The 26,782-nt window shown below is 42.4% G+C and overlaps 1 protein-coding gene across 5 annotated transcripts in view; it reads left to right on the top strand.

The window, feature by feature from the left end:
• The window catches only part of PDE4D (phosphodiesterase 4D), a 1,265,930-nt gene that overhangs the window by 1,198,066 nt on the left and 41,082 nt on the right, over positions 1-26,782 (top strand). Inside the window, exon 1 of one of the 5 annotated variants that reach the window (XM_073623119.1) lies at positions 19,140-19,612. The exons of the other annotated variants lie outside the window; for them this stretch is intronic. Coding sequence (XP_073479220.1) covers positions 19,565-19,612 — 48 coding nt within the window. The 5' untranslated portion in view covers positions 19,140-19,564. Of the gene's footprint in view, positions 1-19,139; positions 19,613-26,782 lie in introns of those variants that run through there. 5 annotated transcript variants of the gene reach the window in all.

Below are 26,782 nucleotides of genomic sequence, written 5' to 3'. Positions count from 1 at the left end.
GATTGCTTTATGGGATGTCTAATCCTTCTCCTTTAATAGTACTTCTAAAGAACCGTAGAGTCCTAATTGGTAACCTCCGAAATTGGGTTTACATTACAGAAAATAAATACTTTAAAGAAAAATTGTTACCAGGCTAGGGTCATTCAAATATTTGCAAATTCTTAATCAGTAAATAGGCTTTAAAATGTAAGACAGTAATGACCTCTGTAGTTACATACTCTGTGGAGTAATTCATCCTGAATTTTCCCAATAGAAGCAGTGAAGCTGTTCAAGTTGTTCTAGCACTTTTCTATCTCCTCTCTTCCTGTGCACCTGTTCTCTGTGAATTCTTCCACTGCTCCTGCTCGGTGTGTATTCTTCCTCTGCTCCTGCTTGGTGTGTATTCTTCCTCTGCTCCTGCTCGGTGTGTATTCTTCCTCTGCTCCTGCTCGGGGTGTAATCTTCCTCTGCTCCTGCTTGGTGTGTATTCTTCCTCTGCTCCTGCTCGGTGTATATTCTTCCTCTGCTCCTGCTCGGTGTGTATTCTTCCTCTGCTCCTGCTCGGGGTGTATTCTTCCTCTGCTCCTGCTCGGGGTGTATTCTTCCTCTGCTCCTGCTCGGGGTGTATTCTTCCTCTGCTCCTGCTCGGGGTGTATTCTTCCTCTGCTCCTGCTCGGGGTGTATTCTTCCTCTGCTCCTGCTCGGGGTGTATTCTTCCTCTGCTCCTGCTCGGGGTGTATTCTTCCTCTGCTCCTGCTTGGGGTGTATTTTTCCTCTGCTCCTGCTCGGTGTGTATTCTTCCTCTGCTCCTGCTCGGGGTGTATTCTTCCTCTGCTCCTGCTCGGTGTGTATTCTTCCTCAATGCATAGTGACACAAAAGTAAACATATCAACAAATTGCACAGTGACACAATTTGGGAATAGCAATATATATGTCATGTACCTGATAGGAGACAGAGTTGAGGTCGGCCTCTCTTAGATCTCATGCCCTGGCCCCACTAAGGATGAGACTGAGGAAGCTGAGGAACATGACTGCCTGATGTGGATGACTCCGGGCCGGCAGCCTGTCAGGACTCTGGAGGCTGGAGCATACAGCGGTGTGCAGAGCTGGAACAGAAGACAGCCAGGCAGACACTTGGAGGTTAACAGAAGCTGGGGTCACAGGCAGAAGCAGAGTCTCTGGAATAGCCAGGGTCGTCGGCAGGCGGGTAGTGGGGTACCAAGTCATTAGCAGAGTCAGGAACGGAGGCAGGTCAAATGTAAATGGCAAGACATGAACAGGATACACAGCCATGGTCAAGGAACAAGCCAGGTCAGCAATCAAGGAGAGCATACAGGATAAACCGGAATAGGACACAGCTGAAGATAAGTCAGCAAAGAATAGGAGGCCGGGCTCCCTTTTAAATAGCATGTCTGGTGCCAAGAGGGATTGTGCCCACATGTGCACTGGCGATCGTGGATTCCCACGCGCGTGCCTGTTAGCCATTCTTCGAGACAAACCATGCGCACATCAATGTGCCAGACGTCTCACAGGGATTTCCTGACAATATAACAGCAAGTCCCAATGATGGTATATAGAACTAAAACAGATAAGTCCTTGCAGATAATTATTGTATGGAAAGAGCACACAAGGTGTTAAAAAATCTCCTCCTGTGAATATCACGATTACATTGACAGACACGTGTGAATGCACCAACACATGGAGTGCGCGCTTACCAGCTTGCACAAGCTGACTGGCTTGTGGCTAATACCCAGCCAGGGCCTATTCCTCGAGGAATAGCAAGCTAATAGCAGATCTGACCACAACAGCTTCCAAACACTACTAGAGAGCGGATAGACTTGGTAGTCACAGGGATTGGAGGGATCCAGGGTTCTCGCTCGACACTCATGTTCATATATTCGATCATTAGATGTGGTGGGCTTCTCATCAGTTTTCTTTGTCTCCGCCACCCCCCCCCCCCCCCCCCTCTGTTTTCACCAGGTGATCTGGGGCAATGTCACTGTGCAATTTGTTGATATATGTTTACTTTTGTCACTTTTGTGTCACTATGCATTATTTGCACTTTTCATTTCATTAGTTATACAGCGCACAGCTCCTATTTTATAAAACCGAATGCATTAAGATATAAAAAAAACTTCTGCCTTTACAACCATTTTAAGTTGTCTGTATGCATATACTTCAAAGACATGCTGGTAGGTTACAGTAATTGGCTTCTGTCTAGATTGGCCTTAGTATGTGTATGTATGGATGTGAGTTGAGGCTTGTACACCCGAAATCAGATGTTCAGCGATTTGTGTATAGCTGTCAGACAGAACAAAAAGGCACAGCGGGGGAGATTGTCACACTAACATCAATAGTTAGTGTTAGTACGACCATATGTCAGGTTTTTTTTCGTTCAGCTTGGTGGGTTGACTACTTCTTTAGGGATCTTAGATTGTACAGGGCAGGGACTGATGTCAATGTACAGTGTGTGTGTGTATGAATATATATATAATTTATTTAGAGCTGCGCGATTAATCGTTAAGAATCAAGATCGCTATTCTTTCCCCCTCTCGATCTTAACAAAGCATTTTCCCGATTCTGTGCAGAGTTCTCTGCTCAAGCAGACCGCTGTCAAAAACAAAACAAAAAACAGGCAGTCTGCCAAGTTTCATAACATTCCTCAGCAGCTGAGCTAACTATAAACATTGTAACATTTTGTTCTTTAGATCAAAGGGATGAACTTAGGTCTGTAAATGAGGGAAGTTTAACCACTTAAAAAGAGAAGTCCATCCTGAGCTCATTTGGCTGGACTTCTCCTATGGGTCACAGGAGTGCAATTTGTTTTGTGACTGAAGTCCACGTTCTGCTGACATCACACAGATCAGTCCAGGCACCGCATCATCCCAACTCTGGGAGTCTGGATCCGCCAGGTGCCTGGACTGATGGCAGTCTCAGCCTCTCAGCTCTTCGATGAGCAGCCGCTCTCCACCCCTCCACAGCTCCAGTGAGCGTGTAGGAGCAGAACAAGAGAGCTGCAGGCAGCTGCTCTCTGCTCGGGGAGCTGAGAGAACCGAGCCATCGGCGATGTTCAATGGCTCGGTTCTCAGTGCAGAAGTGACGGGGGACAAATGCAGCATCAGACCGATGCTGCATCCACCTAGGTAAGTATGATTATGAGGGGGGGGGATTCTCATACTTCTCTTTTAAAGACTAAACCTTTTTCTGACACTTGTTGGTTTCAAGTTAAAATCATAATTTTTTGCGAGAAAATTACTTAGAACCCCAAACATTATGTATATTTTTTTAGCAGAGACCCTAGAGAATAAAATGGTGGTTGTTGCAATATTTTATGTCTCACTGTATTTGTGCAGCGGTCTTTCAAATGCAGTTTTTTTTGGGAAAAAAAATATAAAACAGTAAAGTTAGCACAATTTTTTGGTATAACGTGAAAGATGTTACGCCGCGAGAATCGTGATCTTTATTCTAAGCAAAAAAATTGTGATTCTCAATTTTTCACAGAATCGTGCTGCTCATATATACATATAATATATATATATATATATAACGACGGGACACTTTCTCCAATGCACAATGTATTTATATCAAATGCTCTTCAAGGCATAAAATTGTTACATGCTACTGTACAGTTACGAGCATTCCATGCTCTTCATCAAGCTTGGCGCAATGATCTACTTTCAGCCACATACTTTTATACTAACACTCCAGGGTGTAGCCTCACAGCTGTATCACATTATTTCAATCCTCAAATCTTTTCCAACAAATACTACAGCTCTGCTAAAGTCAGAAATCTGATCACATTGGGAATATATCCTTTCATTTCTTGTCCTGGTAATACAGCAGGAAGTGAAATGAATTATCACTAGTGACGGAAATCCTATCCTAGGAACAAGTGTCCCTGTTTGTTTTCCCAACTATTTATGGTCTGGTGACATCTATAACATTTTGAATTTCCCTTCATTTTCAGTTGGATGACAGTTGTCACTGGGACAAATAGAGAGGCCACAGGCAGCAATACAGACTTAACAGGGGTTGTAACCCATCCTTGCACTATCCAAGCTTAAAGAAAAGCTTTCACTATAGATGAACTTTTATGGTTGTTTTTTTACTTTGAAGGAGAACTCTCAGCAGAGGGAAAAGAACAACCTACTCATTCTACATTCAGCTTTAAGGCTTGTTGCCATTCCTAATTGTGCATCAGTTATCTTATCTTATCACACTATTGAAAGTTAAACTTCTGTCTGGTCAAATAATAAATTAAGTCTGCCCTTCCTCTTTACCTTATTTCACCTTACCTTTAATCTGTGGTCCCTCTGCAGCTATTACTCCAGTGTTCTCTCCTGCTCTATTTTGTATTGTGCAGGACCAGCAGTGGGCACTGGTTATGCGATATATTGTATCTTTATTAGAGCAGCTGGACAAAACAGCTTTGTATTGTGCAAGTAGGGTGAGGGGAGGCACAAAAACTAAACATTTATCTCCAAGGTTTATTTGCTTGTTTATCTCTAGAGGAACAGTAAAATTAGATTTATTTACCCAGTTCTTCCCCTGCTAGACCAGTCCCTGCAGCATCTGCACCCCCATGGTCCTCTAGTCTAGGGTCTTGACGTCGTCAAGAACGGAGCAGGGTCCATAACTCTGCATTGTACATGAGGATGCCGAGGGACAGCCCACTGCCTGATAGTGGGGGAGCGCCACGTACCAAGGGAGCAGGGGATTAGGTAAGTAAAACTCTCTCTCCTCTCCCCTAGATAAAATGAGCAATTAACCCTTGCAGTGCAGGCACAGCCCTACTGCATTTAAAGTTTCCAAGAGTTGGGCTTTAAAGTGTTTTTAACCCTTAAAAAAAACAGTGGCTGTGCTGTCTAATCTGCCCCTCTCTAAACTGTAAAAAAAACCTGGCTGATCCTGCCACTTCCTGTGTCCTGATCACGATAATCAAGGCTGCTGAGCCCTGACTACAGTGGTCAGTTGATGTGCCTTGTCATCTGCAGCTTTCCTCTGTCCTCCTCACCCCTCCCTCCCCGCCTGTCTGCTCCGTGTCTGTGTCTGTCTCTTCCCCCTCTCCTGCCGCTATTATTAAAAAATAATAGATTACAAATGGTCACTGCCAGCCCCTCTATTATAATGAGGCTTAACACACGGGGTAAATATTTTTCTAAAACGAAGCTTGTATATATCGTTTTACAGCTATCTGCAGGCTGGTCACGTGACTCCCGGCTGGTCTCCTACTGTGGGAGGGGCTGAGCGGCCATGTGATCTCCCCAGCTGACATCAGAGGGGGATCTCGGCCCCTCCTGCAGTAGCCCTGGATCAGAGTAGGAGACAGACCGGGAGTCATGTGACCGGCTGAAGATAGCTGTAAAACGGTGTTTACAAGCTTTGTTTTAGAAATATATTTACCCTGTGTGTTATGCCTAGTTATAATAGAGTGACTGGCAGTGACCTACATTTCTGTAGTGACAACCACTTTAAGGTAAACATAATAGCTGGCTACAGTGGGGAAAATAATTATCCGGTCCCCTGCAGATTTTGTAAGTTTGCCCACTTACAAAGAAATTAAGGGTCTATAATTTATCATAGGTGTATTTTAAATGATAGAGACAGAATATCAACCAAAAATCCAGAGAAAAACACATGATAAAAATGTTATAAATTGAGTTGCAATTCAGTGCGTAAAATAACTATTTGATCCCCAAGCAACATATGTCTTAGTACTTGGTGGGGAAACCCTTTTTTGGCAAGCACAGAGGTAAGACATTTCTTGTAGTTGGTTACCAGGTTTGCACACATCTCAGGAGGGATGTTGGTCCACTCTTTTTTTTTTTTTTTACAGGTCTCAAAATCCTTAAGGTTTCTTGGCTGTTGCTTGGCAGCTCGAAGTTTCAGCTCCCTCCATAAATTTTCTGTAGGATTAGGGTCTGGAGACTGGCTAGTCCACTCCATGACCTTAATGTGCTTCTTCTTCAGCCACTCCTTTGTATGTTTTGGGTCATTGTCATGCTGGAAGACCCATCCATGACCCATCTTCAGTATTCTGGCTGAGCGAAGAAGGTTCTCAGCCTAGATTTTACAATACATGGCCCCATCCATTGGCCCCTCAATGCGACAAAGTCGGCCTGTACCTTTAGCAGAGAAACTGTCTCAAAGCATAATGTTTCCACCTCTGTGCTTAGCTGTAGGGAATGGTCTTCTTAGGGTCATAGTCAGCATTTTTCTTCCTCCAAACACGAGTTGAGTTCATGCCAAAGAGCTTAATTTTGGTGTCATCTGACCACAGCACTTTCTCCCAATCATTCTCTGAATCATTTAGATGTTCATTGGCAAACTTCAGATGGCCTGTACATGTGCCCTCTTGAGGGAGGGGACATTGCGGGCGCTGCAAGATTTCAATCCTTGGCGGCGTATTGTGTTATCGATGGTTTATTTGGTGACTGTGGTCCCAACTGCCTTGAGATCATTTAGAAGCTCCTCCCATGTAGTTCTGGGCTGAATCCTCACTTTTTTCTCATGATCATTCTTAACCCGTGAGGCGAAAGCTTGCATGGAGCTCCAGGCCGAGGGCAATTGATGATTATTTTGTATTTCTTCCATTTGAGAATAATCGCTCCAACAGTTGTCTCCTTCTCACCAAGCTTCTTGCTGATTGTCTTGTAGCCCATTCCAGCCTTATGCAGGTCTACAATCTTGTCCCTAATGTCCTTTGACAGCTCTTTGGTCTTGCCCATGATGGTGAGGTTTGCATGGAAGAAGAAGATTCTGTGGACAGCTGTCTTTTATACACATAATAAGTTTTTGTTGGGATCACCTTCTTAAATTGACAGGACTAATTTTTACCACCTGAGCACATACTGTAGGCAGTCAGTGGGAACCAAAATTATTCTTTGTTGGTAGGGGATCAAATACTTCTTTTACTCACTGAACTGCAACTCAATTTATACCATATATATCATGTGTTTTTCTGGATTTTTGATTGGTATTCTGTCTCTATCATTTAAAATAAACATATGATAAAAATTATAGACCCTTCATTTCTTACAAAATCTGCAGGAGATCAAATACGGTATTTATTTTCCCCACTGTATTTAGCCCTTCATCTAACAATTGCTAAAAGGATTTTTGCACCCTAATGTATGCAATATTTCGTAATCTGTTGTCATATATAAAGTACCCATCATCCTCTGCAGAGCATTTATAATGTTATATCATCCTGAAAGGGAAAGTGCCAGTACTGGCTCTGGGCATCTGGAGTACCATGCAGGGCAGGGGTGACTGACACAGAATACGGTTGGCACTCTCTTCTATTTGTGGTTCTTGTCTTGCATTATATACATTACATTTATTCTGCATAGCTGCAGGCTACTTTTTTTTTTTTTTCTTGCACCTTAACAGGAAAAGAAGCTTCTTTGCCTTTGAACAGGAATCATTTCCTCTGTAGTGTCATAATTTCATCAGATAGAGCAATAAGTCCATTTAGCCACCCAAAAAGGAGAAAGAAAAAAAACTAAAATCCCGAAGAGCAGAAAATTTCATTTTCTTTAAACCTAACACTCCCTTTGTAAGGACAAAAATAGAATGTTCGCAGGCAGAGGCTTTTACCTGGGTAATGAGGAGTTATTTGGATGTAAGTATCTTATTTCAATCCTGCCATACAGGCCTCTTCTGTGGCTGGCTTCTGTGCGATCACAAATTGGGCCTGATCACCTGGAAAATGGCTTAATTCTGCTAACAAGTCCCAGAAATAATATGTTGTGCGTCTTGTGAAATTTATTTTTGGGAATAGGTTGTTGTGCTCAGCGGCTACCTCTCTAAAATTGGTTAGAATACTTTCCATCTAGGGTTTGCTTTGACTTTATATCAGCGGTAGAGTATTGTACCTTGTTAGCCATCGATTAATGCAGAAGGTTAAGAGTTGAAGGTGGCCATACACCAGTAGAATTTTGCTCTTGGAACATTTCTTTGAATTTTCTAATGGTTAGTGGGGGCCAAATTGATGTTTGCTTTCGACTGTGGTGACAAGAAAATTCAAAGGAGCAGGATGGAAACGTTTTCTCAATTTCTAACTGTGAATGTGGTTTTTGTTCGGAAGAATTGTTATATTGAAACCCGTTAACCACTTGCTTACTGGGCACATAAACCCCCTTCCTGCCCAGACCAATTTTCAGCTTTCTGCGCTTTCACTCTTTGAATGACAATTGCGCGGTCATGCTACAGTTTACCCAAATGAAATTTTTATAATTGTTTTCACACAGATAGAGATTTCTTCTGGTTGTATTTAATTGCTGCTGGGTTTTTTTATTTTTTACTAAATAAAACAAAAAGGGACCAAAATTTTGAAAAAAAAAAAAACATTTTCATAGTTTGTTATAAAATTTTGAAAACAGGTAATTTTCTCCTTTGCTGATGAGGCTGCGCTGATGGTCGCTGATGAGGCTGCGCTGATGGTCGCTGATGAGGCTGCGCTGATGGTCGCTGATGAGGCTGCGCTGATGGTCGCTGATGAGGCTGCGCTGATGGTCGCTGATAGGCGGCGCTGATGGTCGCTGATAGGCGGCGCTGATGGTCACTGATAGGCGGCGCTGATGGTCACTGATAGGCGGCGCTGATGGTCACTGATAGGCGGCGCTGATGGTCACTGATAGGCGGCGCTGATGGTCACTGATAGGCGGCGCTGATGGTCACTGATAGGCGGCGCTGATGGTCACTGATAGGCGGCGCTGATGGTCACTGATAGGCGGCGCTGATGGTCACTGATAGGCGGCGCTGATGGTCACTGATAGGCGGCGCTGATGGTCACTGATAGGCGGCGCTGATGGTCACTGATAGGCGGCGCTGATGGTCATTGATAGGCGGCGCTGATGGTCACTGATAGGCGGCGCTGATGGTCACTGATAGGCGGCGCTGATGGTCACTGATAGGCGGCGCTGATGGTCACTGATAGGCGGCGCTGATGGTCACTGATAGGCGGCGCTGATGGTCACTGATAGGCGGCGCTGATGGTCACTGATAGGCGGCGCTGATGGTCACTGATAGGCGGCGCTGATGGTCACTGATAGGCGGCGCTGATGGTCACTGATAGGCGGCGCTGATGGTCACTGATAGGCGGCGCTGATGGTCACTGATAGGCGGCGCTGATGGTCACTGATAGGCGGCGCTGATGGTCACTGATAGGCGGCGCTGATGGTCACTGATAGGCGGCGCTGATGGTCACTGATAGGCGGCGCTGATGGTCACTGATAGGCGGCGCTGATGGTCACTGATAGGCGGCGCTGATGGTCACTGATAGGCGGCGCTGATGGTCACTGATAGGCGGCGCTGATGGTCACTGATAGGCGGCGCTGATGGTCACTGATAGGCGGCGCTGATGGTCACTGATGTGTAGCACTGATTATTAGACACTAATATGCATTAATTGGGAGCACTGGTGGGCATTGATGGGTGGCACTGGTGGGTTCTGATAGGTGGCACAGTGGGCACCGGCAGGTGACACTGGTGGGCACAGCTGCGGCTTTCTGAGTGAGGAACCGATGTCCCTCTGACAGAAGCCAGTGATCGGCTTTTTTTTTCCTCTCATGCTGAAAGCGTGAGGAAAAAAATACATTACCGAGCTTCTGTTTACATCACGTGATCAGCTGTCATTGGCTGACAGCTGATCACGTGGTAAGGGGCCGGTATCGACTCCTTACTCGGATCTGTGATCAGCCGAGTCTCATAGACTCGGTGTTCACAAAGCGCGCAGACTCCGCTTGGTCGGGAAGATGTCCATGGACGCCCTCCTGGCAATTGAGGCCCGCGCTGAAGCTGTCTTTCGTCTATAGCGTGGGTGGAAAGTAGTTAATATGTCTGGGATTCCATTTAAATAGCAGGTCTAAACAAAATTTTAAGGGCTTTCGAACAAAATAAGTTGACGGCTGTTAATGAATGTTCTGATGAACAATTTTTCCTCAAACGTTCAAATGCAGATCTAACTACACTGAGCAAAATTATAAACGCAACACTTTTGTGTTTGCCCCTATTTATCTTGAGTTGAACGCAAAGATCTACGACTTTTTCTATGTTGGCTTGAGTAGGTTAGCTGGAGTCCGGGTAAAGAAGATGTTGAGTTTTGTTGAGTCCAGGGAAACACATAAAGACTTTTCTGTCTGTATATGCTTATAGAATATAGTTCTAGTTAAAGCGGGGGTCCACCTATCTATCCTTTTTTTTTTTTTTTTTTTTTTGAGTTCATTCACAAACTTTTCTTCTCAGCATTACATACTCACATATTGTGTGTAATATGTCCGCCTGTGTCAGATTTCGTCGGAAAGAATAACTTATATTATTCACTGCAGGCGGTTTCCATCTTCATTGTGGGCATTTGAAGCCCACAAGCATTTATTTCCTGGATGTGGTGAATGCTGTGCTCCCAGCATTCACTGCTCGTTCCCGCACATGCTCAGTGGCATCCTGGGAAGCCTGAGACTAGCTCCCAGGAGTCTGGGAGAGGCTAGAAACACGCCTACTCCCACGGGAGGAGAACCAGGAAGTGCAAAGAAGAATAGAAAAATAAAAGGTAATTTACGGCGATTTAAATTTTTTTAAACGGCATGTCAGCATCTAGGCAAGGAAGAGAATACATACAGATATTGTTCAAAATTTGGGTGGAACTCCGCTTTAAGGCCCCATGCACACTGGACATTTTGCTAAAGCCTAGTACACACGATCAGAAAATCGGCCGAAAAATACCACTTTCGAAGCGCTTGTACGATAATCTGATCATTGCTACACACCTTTCGAGAGCTGATCATGACAGTTCTTCTAAAATTATCCAAAGTGACAAAGACGAAATTGTTTCTCATACAATACCAGAATGAATCATTTTAATTTACTTAGTACAGTTTTCATATGAAAACAATCAAAAGAACAGACTACGCATGCTCGGAATTCGAAAGGTTACAATACAACACATTACATCACTTTCGAAGTTGTATTCTGTCATATGAGATTTTTTGTTGAGTAACTTCTTTATTTTCGATATGAGACTAGCATGCAAAAAAAAAAAAAAAAAAAAGACGATCATTTGTCTAATATTCTCATCCTGTGTCCAAGGCTTAACTCTCCTAGACTCCTGTCCTCCTGGCAGCAGCATTTTGGCAGAAAAACGCTAGACGCTTGTAAACTTGCGTAACGCATTTAGGCGCATCAAGCGCTTTGGCGTTAATTTGTTTTATTAAGTTATTCTGGCCATTTAGATAAATTAACGGTTGCTCCTGGACACACTGGCTGGCTTTTTTTCTGCCTTTTTAACTTCTCTAAATGGTTATGTATGCATGAATACATAGGCTAAGAAGTAGGGGAGTATAGAGGGAGGAAAAAGAACAACGCCCCTAAGAGCAGCAGAAAAATATGCAGTGTGCATGAGGCCTTAAGGCCCATATACGCGATAAGAAAATTGTACGAAAATGTCTGTAAACCGAACAATTGGGTGACAATCTGATTGTTGGTATAGTGCTTTCAACAGCTGAATCCGACTGTTTGGACAACAAAACCTTAAGGTGCACACTAGAAAATTTTTATTGTACGTCAACACAGCATCTAATTTTCATTTTAGTTGCAACAAAAAATGGACAATCATTCATCCGAGATTCTCATCATTTGTATAAAGCTTTAAGCTCATGTCGGTGCCCCAGACTTTTGAGTGCATAAACAGGATCCATGGGGACATATGTTGGATAAGGAGTTGGGCTACTTTCAAATCTGTGTGTGTGTTAAGACAGCCCACAAAATTGCACTATCCTGACACAAACACACTGCCCTTTAGCAGAAGCTCGGCATTGACATTAGTTCTTGATGGAACCCCCATGTAATTTCCAATGCCCATTTTTAGCGTGCGCCAAAATGCAGGGTGCTGCAGCACCATGGAGTTCAGTGTGATGCGATTTTGCAAAAGGGTCAGGGACTTCTTTTGCACATTTCTTGCTTAATAGGGCAGCCCAATTAAATGAATATGCTGCCCTGCGGGCAATGCATGGGCACGATCATGCTCCATTGTACCTGCATGGTGTGAACGGAGCCTTATGGGGCGTACGCACGGTCGGACTTTTTGGCTACAAAAGTCCGATAGCCTGTCCGGCGGACTTTCGGCGGACTTTCGACGGACTTTCTAACGACCGGACTTGCCTACACACGATCACACCAAAGTCTGACAGATTCGTACGTGATGACGTACACCGGACTAAAATAAGGAAGTTGATAGCCAGTAGCCAATAGCTGCCCTAGCATTGGTTTTTGTCCATTGGACTAGCATACAGACGAGCGGATTTCTGGGTCTGGCGGATTTAGGACGTAAACATTTGAATCAAGTTCCAAATCTAAAGTCCATCAGATTTGCGACTGGAAAAGTCCGCTGAAAGTCCGGGGAAGCCCACACATGATCGGATTGTCTGCCGGATTTGGTGCGTCGGCTTCCGTCGGACTTTTGTAGCCGAAAAGTCCGACCGTGTGTACGCCCCATTATATCGGTCATGGTGGTGAGAAAGAAGATCCTCCATTCATATCATTTTGAATGTATATTTCTTTTAACCACGATGGCACAATTTTTTCATTTTGCTGATTTCACTAATATTCCCCAGTCTGTGTTCTCTCTTCCGGAAGCAATAGCATTGTATTTTCTCTGCTTATAAGGTAAAAAAAAATTGTTAGGAGAAGAATGTAATACCGTTCTGATGTCTTTTGTGTATGGCAGTGGGATGAAAAGAACTGGGACATCTCACTGCTGCAGTCTCCACTTAGTACAGGAAAGGTATGGCATAATGTCCCAGTATGCCCAATTTACTGTCAGACACATACTAAGAATTCTTCAGCATTGGATTTTAGCATCTCTAACGGTCTAAGAAATGGCTGGCAAAGCATGCTGGGAGCTGGAGCTAAAAATATTCACTTTTTTCCTTTTTTTTTTTTTTTTTTTTGTTTTGGATAGGGTGGTGGGAGTCAACCATTTCTGCTAGCTTTTTAGTCTATGGGGTGATTTCCTTTGCTTTGTGTCCCTGTTGCACCCATATAAGAAAAATAAAATAAAAATAGAGAGGTTTACCGAGCCATGAAGATATGAACAGCAATAAACGCATTGTTAGAAGCTTTAACGTAGAATTCAAGCTAAAATAGTCCTAAAAATGGCCCCCCCCCCCCATTTCCCCATGCCAACACCTATGCTGACTAACATGTGTAAAAAAAGATGTATATACTTACCTATTTTCAGACCACTCTGGTTCAGTCATGTGATCCCTTGTTAGCCAGTGACAGCTGCAGAGGAGAGGAGGGAGTGCCATAGGCTCCCATTTCCTGGCTGTTGACGCTCCCTCCTCTCCCCTGCAGCCGTCGCTGCTGGTCAGGTGGGGAAAATCTGACAGGGTGGTTGTAAGAAGATGATTAGTACGGTCCACATACATGGATTGTAATTCAGCTGGTCCCTGCTGACCTGGTCGAAATTCTATCCATGTGTGCCTGGCTTTGCCTCCATGGGTGATGAGCTGCCAGTGCAGAGGTTCGGGGATTTGAAATCCCTGCATTTCTCCTCCTTCTCTCTGCACCAATCAGTGCAGGGCAATTCTGGCTTGTCAGCACCATCACAGTGAATTGCTCTGATCCAGTGTTTCTCAACTCCAGTCCTCAAGGTGCCCCAACAGGTCATGTTTTCAGGCTCTCCATTATTTTGCACAGGTGATTTGATCAGTTTCACTGCCTTCGTAATTACCACAGCCGTTTCATCTAAGGGAAATCCTGAAAACATGACCTGTTGGGGCACCTTGAGGACTGGAGTTGAGAAACATTGCTCTGATCCATCCCAGAAGAACTATACAGAGAAGAGGAAGAAGGGCGGGGATTTGAAACTCCCGAGCCACTTCACCAGCTAGATGGGCACTGACAGCTCAGTATCCATAGAGGCAAGTACAGCGGGTGAGGAGGGTGTACGTGTTAGCTCACATTTTGGAAAATGTATATAGGTCAGTGGTGTACCAATTATAACATTGTTAGTATATGTTGTAGAGCTGCACGTTTAATCGCTAAGAATCAAAATCACAATCTTTTTCTCTTCCCGATCTTCAAAACAGCATGTCACGATTCTTTTAATAAGTGCAGAGTTCTCACAGCTGGGGGAAAAAAAAGTCCAGGCAGCTGGCCAAGTTTATTCACAACACACAAATAAGTAGAAACAAAGTATCTTTTCATTCTTTTATCAAAGGAAAGAACTCCAGCTAAATGAAGGAAGTTTAACCATGTAAAGACCAAACCTTTCCTGACATTTGTTGATTACAAGTAAAAATCATTATTTTCTGCTAGAAAATTATTTGGAACACCCAAACATATATATATATATATATATATATATATATATATATATATATATATATATATATATATATATATATATATATACAAAGTGGGGCAAAAAAGTATTTAGTCAGCCACCAATTGTGCAAGTTCTCCCACATAACAAGATGATAGAGGCCTGTAATTGTCATCATAGGTATACCTCAACTATGAGAGACAAAATGTGGAAACAAATCCAGACAATCACATTGTCTGATTTTTGAAAGAATTTATTTGCAAATTATGGTGGAAAATAAGTATTTGGTCACCTACAAACAAGCAAGATTTCTGGCTCTCACAGACCTGTAAGATCTTCTTCTTCTTTAAGAGGCTCCTCTGTCCTCCACTCATTACCTGTATTAATGGCACCTGTTTGAACTTGTTATCAGTATAAAAGACACCTGTCCACAACCTCAAACAGTCACACTCCAAACTCCACTATGGTGAAGACCAAAGAGCTGTCGAAGGACACCAGAAACAAAATTGTAGACCTGCACCAGGCTGGGAAGACTGAATCTGCAATAGGCAAGCAGCTTGGTGTGAAGAAATCAACTGTGGGAGCAATAATTAGAAAATGGAAGACATACAAGATCACTGATAATCTCCCTCAATCTGGGGCTCCACGCAAGATCTCACCCTGTGGGGTCAAAATGATCTCAAGAACGGTGAGCAAAAATCCCAGAACCTCATGGGGGGACCTAGTGAATGACCTGCAGAGAGCTGGGACCAACGTAACAAAGGCTAACATCAGTAACACACTACGCTGCCAGGGACTCAGATCCTGCAGTGCCAGACGTGTCCCCCGCTTAAGCCAGTACATGTCCGGGCCCGTCTGAGGTTTGCTAGAGAGCATTTGGATGATCCAGAAGAGGATTGGGAGAATGTCATATGGTCAGATGAAACCAAAATAGAACTGTTTGGTAGAAACACAACTCGTCATGTTTGGAGGAGAGAGAATGCTGAGTTGCAACCAAAGAACACCATACCTACTGTGAAGCATGGGGGTAGCAATATCTTGCTTTGGGGCTGTTTCTCTGCAAAGGGAACAGGATGACTGATCCATGTACATGAAAGAATGAATGGGGCCATGTATCATGAGATTTTGAGTGCAAACCTCCTCCCCTCAGCAAGGGCATTGAAGATGAAACGTGGCTGGGTCTTTCAGCATGACAATGATCCCAAACACACCACCCGGGCAACAAAGGAGTGGCTTCATAAGAAGCATTTCAAGGTCCTGGAGTGGCCTAGCCAGTCTCCAGATCTCAACCCCATAGAAAACCTTTGGAGGGAGTTGAAAGTCCGCGTTGCCCAGCGACAGCCCCAAAACATCACTACTCTAGAGGAGATCTGCATGGAGGAATGGGCCAACATACCAGCAACAGTGTGTGACAACCTTGTGAAGACTTACAGAAAACGTTTGACCTCTGTCATTGCCAACAAAGGATATATAATAAAGTATTGAGATGAACTTTTGATATTGACCAAATACTTATTTTCCACCATAATTTGCAAATAAATTCTTTCAAAAATCAGACAATGTGATGTGTTTCCACATTTTGTCTCTCATAGTTGAGGTATACCTATGATGACAATTACAGGCCTCTCTCATTTTTTTTAAGTGAGAGAACTTGCACAATTGGTGGCTGACTAAATACTTTTTTGCCCCACTGTGTGTGTGTATATATATATATATATATATATATATATATATATATATATATATATATATATATATATATATATATATATATATATATAATATTTTTCTTTTTTTTTTTTTTTTTTTTTTTTTTTTAGCAGAGACCATATAGAATAAAATGGTGGTTGTTGCAATATTTCACTGTATTTGCGCAGCGGTCTTTCAAACGCATTTTAAAAAAAAAAATACACTTTAATGAATTTAAAAAAGAAAACCTAAACAGTAAAGTTAGCCCAGTTTTTTTGTATAATGTGAAAGATGTTACACCGTGAGAATCGTTAGCGAATTGTGATCTTTATTCTAAGCAAAAAAATTGTGATTCTCATTTTAGCCAAAATCGCGCAACTCTAATATGTTGCCTAATGAACTACCAACAGCTGAAGACTCACCCCTGTGGCATTAGGTAGAACCTAAGTGTGTTCAGTGGGCCATGGTGAACACTTCCATAGCCTGTCCAGAGCCAACAAATCAAATAAGGGAGCAAATCTGATTTGCAAATGTTATTTCTTTGATAATATCAATATGGTCACAGACATAGTTATACTTTAGAATTGCAGGCTAATGCTAACTATGCCTAAACCTGCTCCCTCCCCCCTTCTAAATCCTATTCTAACCACCCTGTAGAAGGAAGATGCTAATACTTACCTATTCAGAGAGTGCTCCGGTCCGCTCACGTGATCTCCCCAGCGGCTGGCTTCAGTGTAGAGCAGAGATTGCCGACAATGGCTGAAATGTCTGGGCGGTGACAACACCCGTTGTCGGCTGTCCCTCCTCTCCCCTGAAGCCTCCACTGGAAGCTGATCACATAACCGCACCAGAGCATCCTCAGAATAGGTAGGTATAAGCATTGTTCCTTCACAAACTAGTTAAAATAGGATTTAGAAGGGGGTGGGAACAGATTAAAGCATAATTAGGAATAGCATGGATTTTCACTTTAAAATCAAGATCAATTTTCTTTCCAATATAGACAAAAGTTTTTCTTTAAATTGTATAGCGTATCATACACTATACAATAAAATTGTACAGTGTCAATACAATCTCCTTTATAATGCCCACATGTTTTTTGTGTGATTTGATCAAAACGGTCAAATCCAAAACAACCGAATAGCCAGAACTTCCCTTCTGATCGATTTAGACTCAATTTCAAAGGGATTGATTAAACTAAGTTGATCGTCAAAGGTGGTATTTTATTGATCATTTTTCATCAATCAGCAGCACTGAGATCCTTTTTTCAGAAATATGATCGTATTTGATCAGAGTATAAGATTACATGGTGAAAAGAGGGATGTGATCGATGACATACAATCGTAAGTTATGATCGTATCCTAACTATAAATCGAAAGCCACTTCCCTATGTGTGTCATATTGATCAAATGGGTTGTTGACTATGGATTGATTGTTCCTATTTTAAAGGATCAAAAAAGAAAGCAATCATTTATCAAAAGTACATCTTCAAGTGGTTGTATTGGGATGATGGCTGCAGGCATTCTCCTGTGCCATCTTTTAGAGCCAGTGGCTCGCTTGTAGGAGTAATCGGAGCGGCTGACTAGCCGCTTGATTGCTGTTAAAAGCAGCAGGAGAGGACTATCCCCCCCCCCCCATACCCCTTCCCTCCCACCACTTTCCGCAGCTCTCTTGGGCTCTCCCATCCCACCGGGAGACCTGAGCAACCAGCCAACACCAGCCGGATCGGGACTTCATAGCGGTTACCCGGAAGCGACAAACCAGCGCCATTTTTTTTTTAAAAAAAAGCATTCAAAAACGCCGTTTTTGGTGTTTTGGATGCTTTTAAGTGCAGAGGAGGGATTTGGGGTTATTTTGACCTCAGATCCCTCCATAAAGAGTACCTGTCACATGCCTTTTGCTGTCACAAGGGATGTTTACATTCCTTGTGACTGCAATAAAAGTGATCAAAAGAAATGAAAGCAACAGTTTAAAAATAAATGAATATGTTTAAAAAAGTGTCCCCACCCCCCGTGCTCGTGCGCAAAGGCAAAGACACGCATTGGTCCAGCACACACACAAACATTGTTCATCTCACACATGTGAGGTATCACCGCAAATGTCAGATCATGGGCAGTAATTCTAGTACTAGACCCCTCTGTAGATATAAAGTGGTAACCTGTAAAGCAGGGGTCTCAAACTGGCGGCCCTCCAGCTATTGCAAAACTACACGTCCCATGAGGCATTGCAAGGCTGACAGTTACAAGCATGACTCCCACAGGCAGAGGCATGATGGGACTTGTAGTTTCGCAACAGCTGGAGGGCTGCTAGTTTGAGACCCCTGCTGTAAAGGCTTTAAAGCATTGCCTATGGATAGTAAAATGTATGTCGTTTGTCGTCCTCCGCTTTAAAAAAAACGGCAAATGAAAGCTTTATCTGTCTCCTTAAAAAAATATAAAAATGTAATTTTTTGGGTAGTGTTCAGTGCCTGAGTAATTGGCATTCCAAGTGTGACAGCGCTAAAATTGGAAAATTAGCCTGGACAGGAAGGGGGAGAAAGTGTCTGGTATTGAAGTGGCTAAAGGAGATCGTACAATCTGATTGTATTGTGTATGGCCAGATAAAGAGAGGGAGATGGTACAATCAGATTTTATAGTGTATTGCCAGCTTTAAGGAGATGCGGCTATTCAGATAAGGTGTATGGTCACCTTTAGGTTGCCCTCTCCTAGAAGGTTCCCTCCATTGGCTGTCCTTTCCAGGTAGCATACATATCAGCCTATCGGAGGAGATCTAGATTCCTGATCCCAGCAGCTCAATATTCATAGGCGGTCCCTTTCCTGGTTGTGTTCTGTGCTCATACATATTCTATGTGCAGCTTGTTCTAAATCCCTGCAAATCACCTGGGAATGTCTGTGACAGCGGCCGGGACCGGTGCCCGCCTCTCCAGAAAGCACAAAAGAAGAAGTGTGCTAATTAATCATCTGGGTGACGAGCTGCTGCTACAAGGATTCCATTACTAAATGTCACTTCCAGGAGAGGAGAGAATAGCAATGTTCCAAAGAGATTTAGCATCTTCCACCAATCAGAACGCCCTGTGCAGAATGCTGTGTTTATTGCAAACAAAGTGACTTAAGAAGTGCACTGATTGGCTGCCTGAACGACTTGTGGGTGTGTCCTTTCTGCACTGTGTATGGCTTTCCTTGAAGGTGCCTATTTTGTGCTGTTGGCACAGAAAGTCTTCTTAGCAGGAGAGCATCTTGGCATCCATAATTCATCAGGACCTGGAAGACAGGAAACATGCTGATTCCCAGCTCGGAGGATTTCTATTCACGCCTAACCGCCTGCTTGCTGCTCTTCCTCCTGGACTACCAGCACCCTATGGATCTGTACAAATGGCATTCATACAGCTTCAATCAAAGGGATTGTACGCCACAATGCAGCCTCTGTACCTAAAGCCAACTCGGGAACTAAGTGACACAAGGGAATTTTCCTGCTGACTTCTTTCTGAATTCTGATTTCTTATATTTTTCATTTTTTAATTGTACCCTTTTTTTTTTTTTTTCTTCTGTGTTGGTAAACAGTCTCTCAATCAAAATGCCTGAAGCCAACTATTTGCTGTCTGTGTCTTGGGGCTACATCAAGGTAAATGATGTCAGCGTGCGGTACGGTTTGATTGCGCAGAACTGACTACACTTCCAGATTCCATCTTTGCTCCTTATGATTGCACGGACTGTCAGATGCTGATGTGATTGCACAAGCAGAGTCTGCTGTGTCCCTGTAACATGAGATAATAATGATTAGGGGGAGTGTGACTGTTTACATCTGTACATAGGAAGGGATGTGTTGATGCTGCTGCTCATGCACTGACCTTAGATCTTAAGCTGACCGTACACAAATAGAAAAAAATAAATAAAAAATGGAGTCGATCATTTGATTTTCGTGTGGTTAGTGTGCTTACTGCATATCAAGATCGAAAAATGCACAAATGAACATTTTCAATCAAACAATTTTCTAAGTGTTTTGTTTGAAAAACATGTAATGCACATGAGCAATAGGGGTAGTAGTAGTAGTAGTAGTAGTAATCGATCGGAAAAATGTTGTTTAACATTAGAAAATGGTCAGAAAAATGTTGACATTTGCAGGAAAATTTCCGATGCAATGATTGGGCCATCGAATGTTTAATCCAAAGTGTGTTTTGATTTTTGTACAAATTTTTGTTTCGTTTTTCTATTCCTGTATGGCCAGATTTTTACAATGTAGATTGTTTACAATGGATTCCTGGAGATAATTTACACCATGTTGGAAACGCCTCTATTTTAAAGTTGTTCAAAAAATAGGAAAAGCATGAGTCACCGTGTGCCCCCTTCTTATGAAACGTAAGCTCGCCAATTTGGTGAATTAGCGCTGTAAACGAAACGTCTGATTATCTATGGCTTGCTGATTCAGTTGGTTCCATGGCCTATCCCTGATTACATTCATTTGTTACACTAATAATAGTTTGCTTATTAACTCGGGAGTTAGGGAGCTATATGAAACCTTCATCTAAACCAATTATATTGTGTACAATCATTGAGTATTGATCACACCTATTCTTAGAGTCCTCATAGAGGGCAGGGGATTCAATCTAATTATAATCGATGCCTGTGAAAAATGGGCATTGCTCTCCTATGATAAGGTAGAAGCTTGTGCCACCTCTGTCCTTGCAGCTAGTCTCAGTCCTGATGCTGCATTCACCATCCATCTCTTATTGAGAGGTATCATACCTGCCTGGTTGTTGTACTGGGGCTGTAGCATGCTAATAAGTGCTCAGGTATTGAAGGTCTGCAAAACCCAGAGGGCTCATTAGGCTTTCATCACCTAAAAATGGCAAAACAGGACTGGTGAGGCTTGGGATGGACAATCAGATCTGCCAAGTTAGCAAAAGAGAGACAACCGTTCAGGTTTTCCTGCTGATCAGAGGATGTTTTACCTGCTCTGTTTTTTGTTTTTTTTTTGTTTTTTTTTTTTGTTCGGCATATGTTAGTTTATGGATCCATTTTGGAAATTGATGGCAGACAGATAAAACAAATAAGATGGCTACCTATTAACCCAATAAGTAGGTAATAGAGGGATAGTTGGCAGGCCACTGGTGGATGCTTGTTTATTACAGATTTTTTTGCAGCACCAAAAATGTACAGTGCTTTTACATATGGTACATTGACATAAGTGCCATCAAGGAGCTTACAATCTAAAGCTGCCCATAGATGATTCCTTTTTTGAAAAATTAACAAACAAAAAAAAACCCAGATTCCTCCTGCTGAAGTGGCTGAATTGCAATCCATCTTGAGCGAGCCTTTGCCCCTACCCCACATGCATACACATATGAGGGCCAATTAACCTACCAGCATGGTAGGTGGGAAGAAACCCACCCAAGCACAGGGAGAACATGCATAATAATGTATGCATATGGTGTCCTGGCCAGGGTTTGCAGCAAGGACCCCAGTGCTACAAGGCAGAAATGCTAACCACTGAGCCACTGTGCTGCAATAGTCCCAGATACTGTTTTGGGCTCCTTCTCTGCAAAGAAAATGGTGTGGACGTGTCAGAGTTCTATCCAGGTCAGCATTTTTCAGGTTGAGGCTTTGTCAGCCATTCTGTGCTGTGTTCAGAGCGCCATGCACACCTTTTTCATCCTATCTCTGCGCACAGCCCCTGCGTGGGAGCCTGGATTTAGTCAGCACATTTAGCTGAGGGTGTAGAAAGGGATTCCCCTTCATTGGACTCAGTTCTGCTGACATTTTATAGATTCAAGCATTTCACACACTTTGAAAGAGACTCTCAGCATGGGTGAATGGTCCTTATTAATCAGATGTGTTAGGGATGAGTGGGATTTGTATGAACATCCCTGTGAAGGGAAGCACCATTGTGCTCCTCATTGTGTCAGGGCTGCCAGAGCACACATACAGGTACAGGCTCAGTATGGAGAATCCTTCCCACTCTTCTTCCAGGGAAAGTCACTTGATGCTTCTGTGCATTTGGATTACATTGTGTGTATAATGAATGTGAACAAGCTACTGAATTAAAGAGGGAGGGCGGAATTCTAATATGGTCCCCACAGAAAGGAGGTGCAGCCGTGCAGTATGGCTCTGCTTTTTTTGGAATTCAGACAAAGCCGTTTAGTCATAACTGAGCATCATGCAGGGAGAATTCAGCTGACTGCATTGTAACATGCAATCCACCAACCTTCATGGAATATCACCTACCTGTACAGTACACTCCTGACTGAACACTATGCATATCCATACACTATACCCCTGTATCAATACAATATGTTTATGGCTGCATACATTGTATCTATACAGTATAGTCCTGACTGAATCCAATTTATATATACAGTATACACATGTCTGCACACTTGTATCCATGCAGTATACTCCTGACTGAACACTATGCATATCCATACAGTATACCCCTGTACCAATACAATATACTTGGGACTGGATACATTGTATACATACAGGATGCTCCTTACAGCACAAATTGTGTGTATGTATATGTGTGTATATATATATATATATATATATATATATATATATATACACACACAGTATCTCCTGACTGAATGTATCCATGCACTACACTCCTGTATCAATACAATATGCTCATGGCTGCATTCATTGTATACTCTTGATGACATACATTGTATCCATACAGTATGTCCCCAACTGTATTCAATTTATATACACAGTATACTCCTGTCTGCACACTTGTATTCATGCAATATACTCCTGACTGAACACTATGCATACAGTATACCCTTGTATCAATACAATATACTCATGACTCGATACATTGTATACATTCAGGATGCTCCTGACAGCATATTATTATTATACAGGATACATTGTGTATATATACAGTTTCACCCTGACTGCATACATTGTATTTACACAGTAAACTCCATACTTTTTATACATTGTATCCATATAGTATATTCCTGACTTCATAGCATTTTTTATATACAGTATACTCCTGTCTTGTATCCATGCAGTATACCCTTGACTACATATAATGTATACTCTGCATACATTGCATCTAGACAATATACCCCCCACAGCATATATTGTGTGTGTGTGTGTATATATACAGAATACCCCTGACTGCAAGCATTGTATCTATGCAGTATACCCCTGACTGCATGCAATATATCAATGGAGTATACTTCTGGCTGCATACAATGTATCTGTGCAGAATGTGCCTGGCTACATAGGGTGGTGTATCCATGATATATTCATGGCTGCAAAGAATGTGCATTCATAGAGCATACTCTTAGCTGCATACAATGTATCTATTCAGCGTATTTCTGACTGCATACTGTACAATGTATCAATGTGGTATACTTTGCCTTAATTCAGTGTATCAACATGGAGTCTTTATTGGTTTAGTATGGCACGCTTCTAAACTGAGAAAATGGAGCTCATGCTGCTAGTTATCAAATGGGACAGGAGAGCTGGAGATGTTACACCAGTTCCCTCTGATGCTCGCTCAGCTGAGAGCAGGAGGGAGGAGGATGTCCGAAAACCCCTCGATTGCTGGGCTTATGTATAGACATGTTTTGCCCAAATAGTATGCGGGTTAGGTAACCTTTCTGCCTGGTTACCGGTAGACCGTTGAGGATCCGTGGCAGTTTTCAGTATAGAAAATATAGAAACCCATTTGTTAATTAGGCATGAAGTCAGCGTCAGATTTTTATCTGCAGGTGGTGCAGGTAGACCCGGAACAAGCCTATCTACTTGGCACACACCATTATAATGGTGCAGAAATCTTAGCTAATTTACCCACGCTGATCAGAGTGTTGTGGCGGGGGGAGGGGGCGTACCCTTGTCAGAACACAACAGCCCAGTGGGGGAGATCGCTGGACTAAAGCCGGGTACACACTAACAGTTTGTGTGTTGCACAAAAATAACCAGACGGCTCAGATCAGAGACACTGTACTAGCCATGCGAGATTAGTCCAGCGATCTCCCCCACTGAGCTGTTGTATTCTGACAGGGTGACATCTCCCCTATCCAGAACACTCTGATTTGTGCTCTCTGCCATTGTCTGAGAGCGCTGATCTGGAGTCGGTCAGCTCCTGGTTTTCAGCTTACACACCCCACTTCTGTCGGACAGACCGACATACACACGGGCAGAATGTCGGCCGTTTTCTTTTTTTTTTTTTTTTTGAACCAGCAAATGTCTCCCGACATTCTGCCCCTGTGTACAGGGCTTTACAGCTTCCTTCATCTAGGGGCCTCAGGACAATAATGGGGCACACATATGCACCTTTTCTAAGGCAAAACAGTGTTAAAGTGCAGTAATCCATACCAACCAGACATAATTGTTTTTTGTTTGTCTAATTTAATAAGCCAGGAATGAAGCACCCTGACAGCCTGTGGTTATATAATAAATATTGGGTTGGCTGGCCCTACAAAAAAGCTTGAATACCAATGGGATGTAGCCAGACAAACCTTAATGACTAAAGGTAGGTATTTGGTAGGCATCACCTGCACAAGTACAGGCAGACCAGCACTCTCTTTACAGTGGTTGTCGTACTACAATCCCCAGCTCCAAAGCCAGCTGCATGCAGGAACTTCTAGATATCCATGTGCCTAGCCTTTATATAGATAGATTCTGTGTTTGATAGTTTATTTTATTTTCCTCTATTTCTGCTAACAGCACTATGTATTGCATTTTCTCCCTACACCATCCGCCTCCATTGTAGCTCATCACTGATACTTTTTTCACCGATTAGAACAGTGAGCTCTATTAACATTGAAGAATGACTATTGCATATTGCACAATGTACTTGAAGAAACACCTTTCTAGCTCACATTTATATAAGACACTAAATATAAAGCGGAACAAATCGTTACATGAAATCTGTATCTGTCTACCTAATTACTTTCAATGAAGCACATGAGGAACTTTGGTTGAACAATGAGCATATTAGCCATCTAGGGATGTGGAAAGGGAATTTTAATTGGAAAAATCTTGCACTTGGGGATTGAATGCGGTCCTAACATCATTCACAATTTCATTCAGAAAGTTTCTAATACGTTATATGAAAGGATTGAATGAGTTAAAAGAAACTCTATCAAAACAAAGCTGACTTTGTGGGCACAACATGAGGCAGTAGTTTAAAATAAAAAAAATGATTAAAAAAAATTGAACAGACAAGAACACCCTACTAAACTGACAAGATCAACAGATACCTAATAGAAAAGACATGGAAGTGTGGATCTAAAATTGTGATCTGTAGGATCCGTAATGGATACAAAACACTGTGTAGAATTATCAATGAGTAGGATCCATAGACTACTCCATGCCTTCTAGACAGGAAGGCATGGAGAAGTCTATGGAACCTATTCATTGATGTACAACCGCCCTGTCAGATTTTCCCCACTTGATCAGCACTGTTGGCTATAGCCTGCAGTGCTGATCTGTATATTCCGATGGCATAGAAGTCTCCCAGCTGTCAGATTACAATGTCACAGTGGGCAGGATTCCCTCATCCACCTCGAACAAAACTGATTCATGGGCTGCCTTATGCTTTGTACTTACGATGAGATTATCGAAAAAATAAGCGTCTTTTTTTCAAAAATGAAGAGGTTACTAAAGTGACGAAAATTCTCGTACAACAGAATAAAATTCAGAAGTGATGTAATTTCAAACGAAAACTGCACTGATTAAACAAAAGTCGTAAGATCTGGTATCGTACGAGAAAAATATTTGTGCTTGTCCCATCGGATAATATCGGATAAACTGTCGCGATCGGCTCTTGAAAGTTGTGTATTAACGATCAGATTATGGTACGATTGCTTAGAAAGTGGTATTTTTCGTACAATTTTTCAAATGTGTGTATGGGCCATTAAGGACTCCAGCAGTGAGACATTGCCACCATATTTTCTTGCTCTGTTATTTCTCATCTTAATTTCCCTTCCACCTGTTACATTCTTTGGAAATTAAAATACATTTTAATAGCCAACACTAAGACAGGCCATACATGGGTCGAATTTTGAAAGAATTTTCTTTCGAAAATCTTATCTAAGAATTTTCGTTGGTATTTCGCACCATTAGTGGGCTGCAGCAACAACTGAATTTCGTGCGGCAATCAAATTTGAGCAATCGGACATGTTGGAGATTTTTTTGAAAAACAAACAATTTTCTAATCAATGATGGGAGAATCGTGCGAGAAATGTAATTGAAAAAGAAATGCGCATGTGCCAGAAAAGAAGATTCCTGGAAAGAAAAGAAGATTCCCAGCCACAAAAACTATTTTCTGTAGCAACATGAGGTGAAATTGAAGGCCTGGTTGGCCGAATTTCGAAATCAATGGTCACAAAATCACCATGGTCACCATCTGATCACAAAACGCACACATTTTCTGATTTTCAAAAGAAAATTCTTTTGAAATTTGACCATGTATGGCCAGCCTAAGTGGGATCCACTTATTTGTCATGAGAGGTATACAGACTTGAGAAGTTGAGCAGAGGGACAGAGACATTTGAAACCAATAGGTGACTAAACTATCCTAGTATCTCCCCAACACTGAAACATCACAAGGGTCTTGTCCTGCAGGTCTCAGGAATTAAGCCCCGTACACACGATCCGAAAATCGTACAAAAAATGCCGCATTCGAATCGATCGTACGATAATTGGATCGTTAGCACAGAGCTTTCCAGAGCTGATCACGACAGTTCATCCGATATTATTCTATCTAATTTTTTTCGTACGATGCCAGATCGCACTATTTTCGTTTTAATCAGTACAGCTATCATTCGAAAATGCAATA

The sequence above is a fragment of the Aquarana catesbeiana genome, linkage group LG01 (genome assembly GCF_042186555.1).
Source record: "Aquarana catesbeiana isolate 2022-GZ linkage group LG01, ASM4218655v1, whole genome shotgun sequence".
NCBI lineage: Eukaryota > Metazoa > Chordata > Amphibia > Anura > Ranidae > Aquarana > Aquarana catesbeiana.
This window is presented reverse-complemented; position numbering and strand designations above follow the sequence as displayed.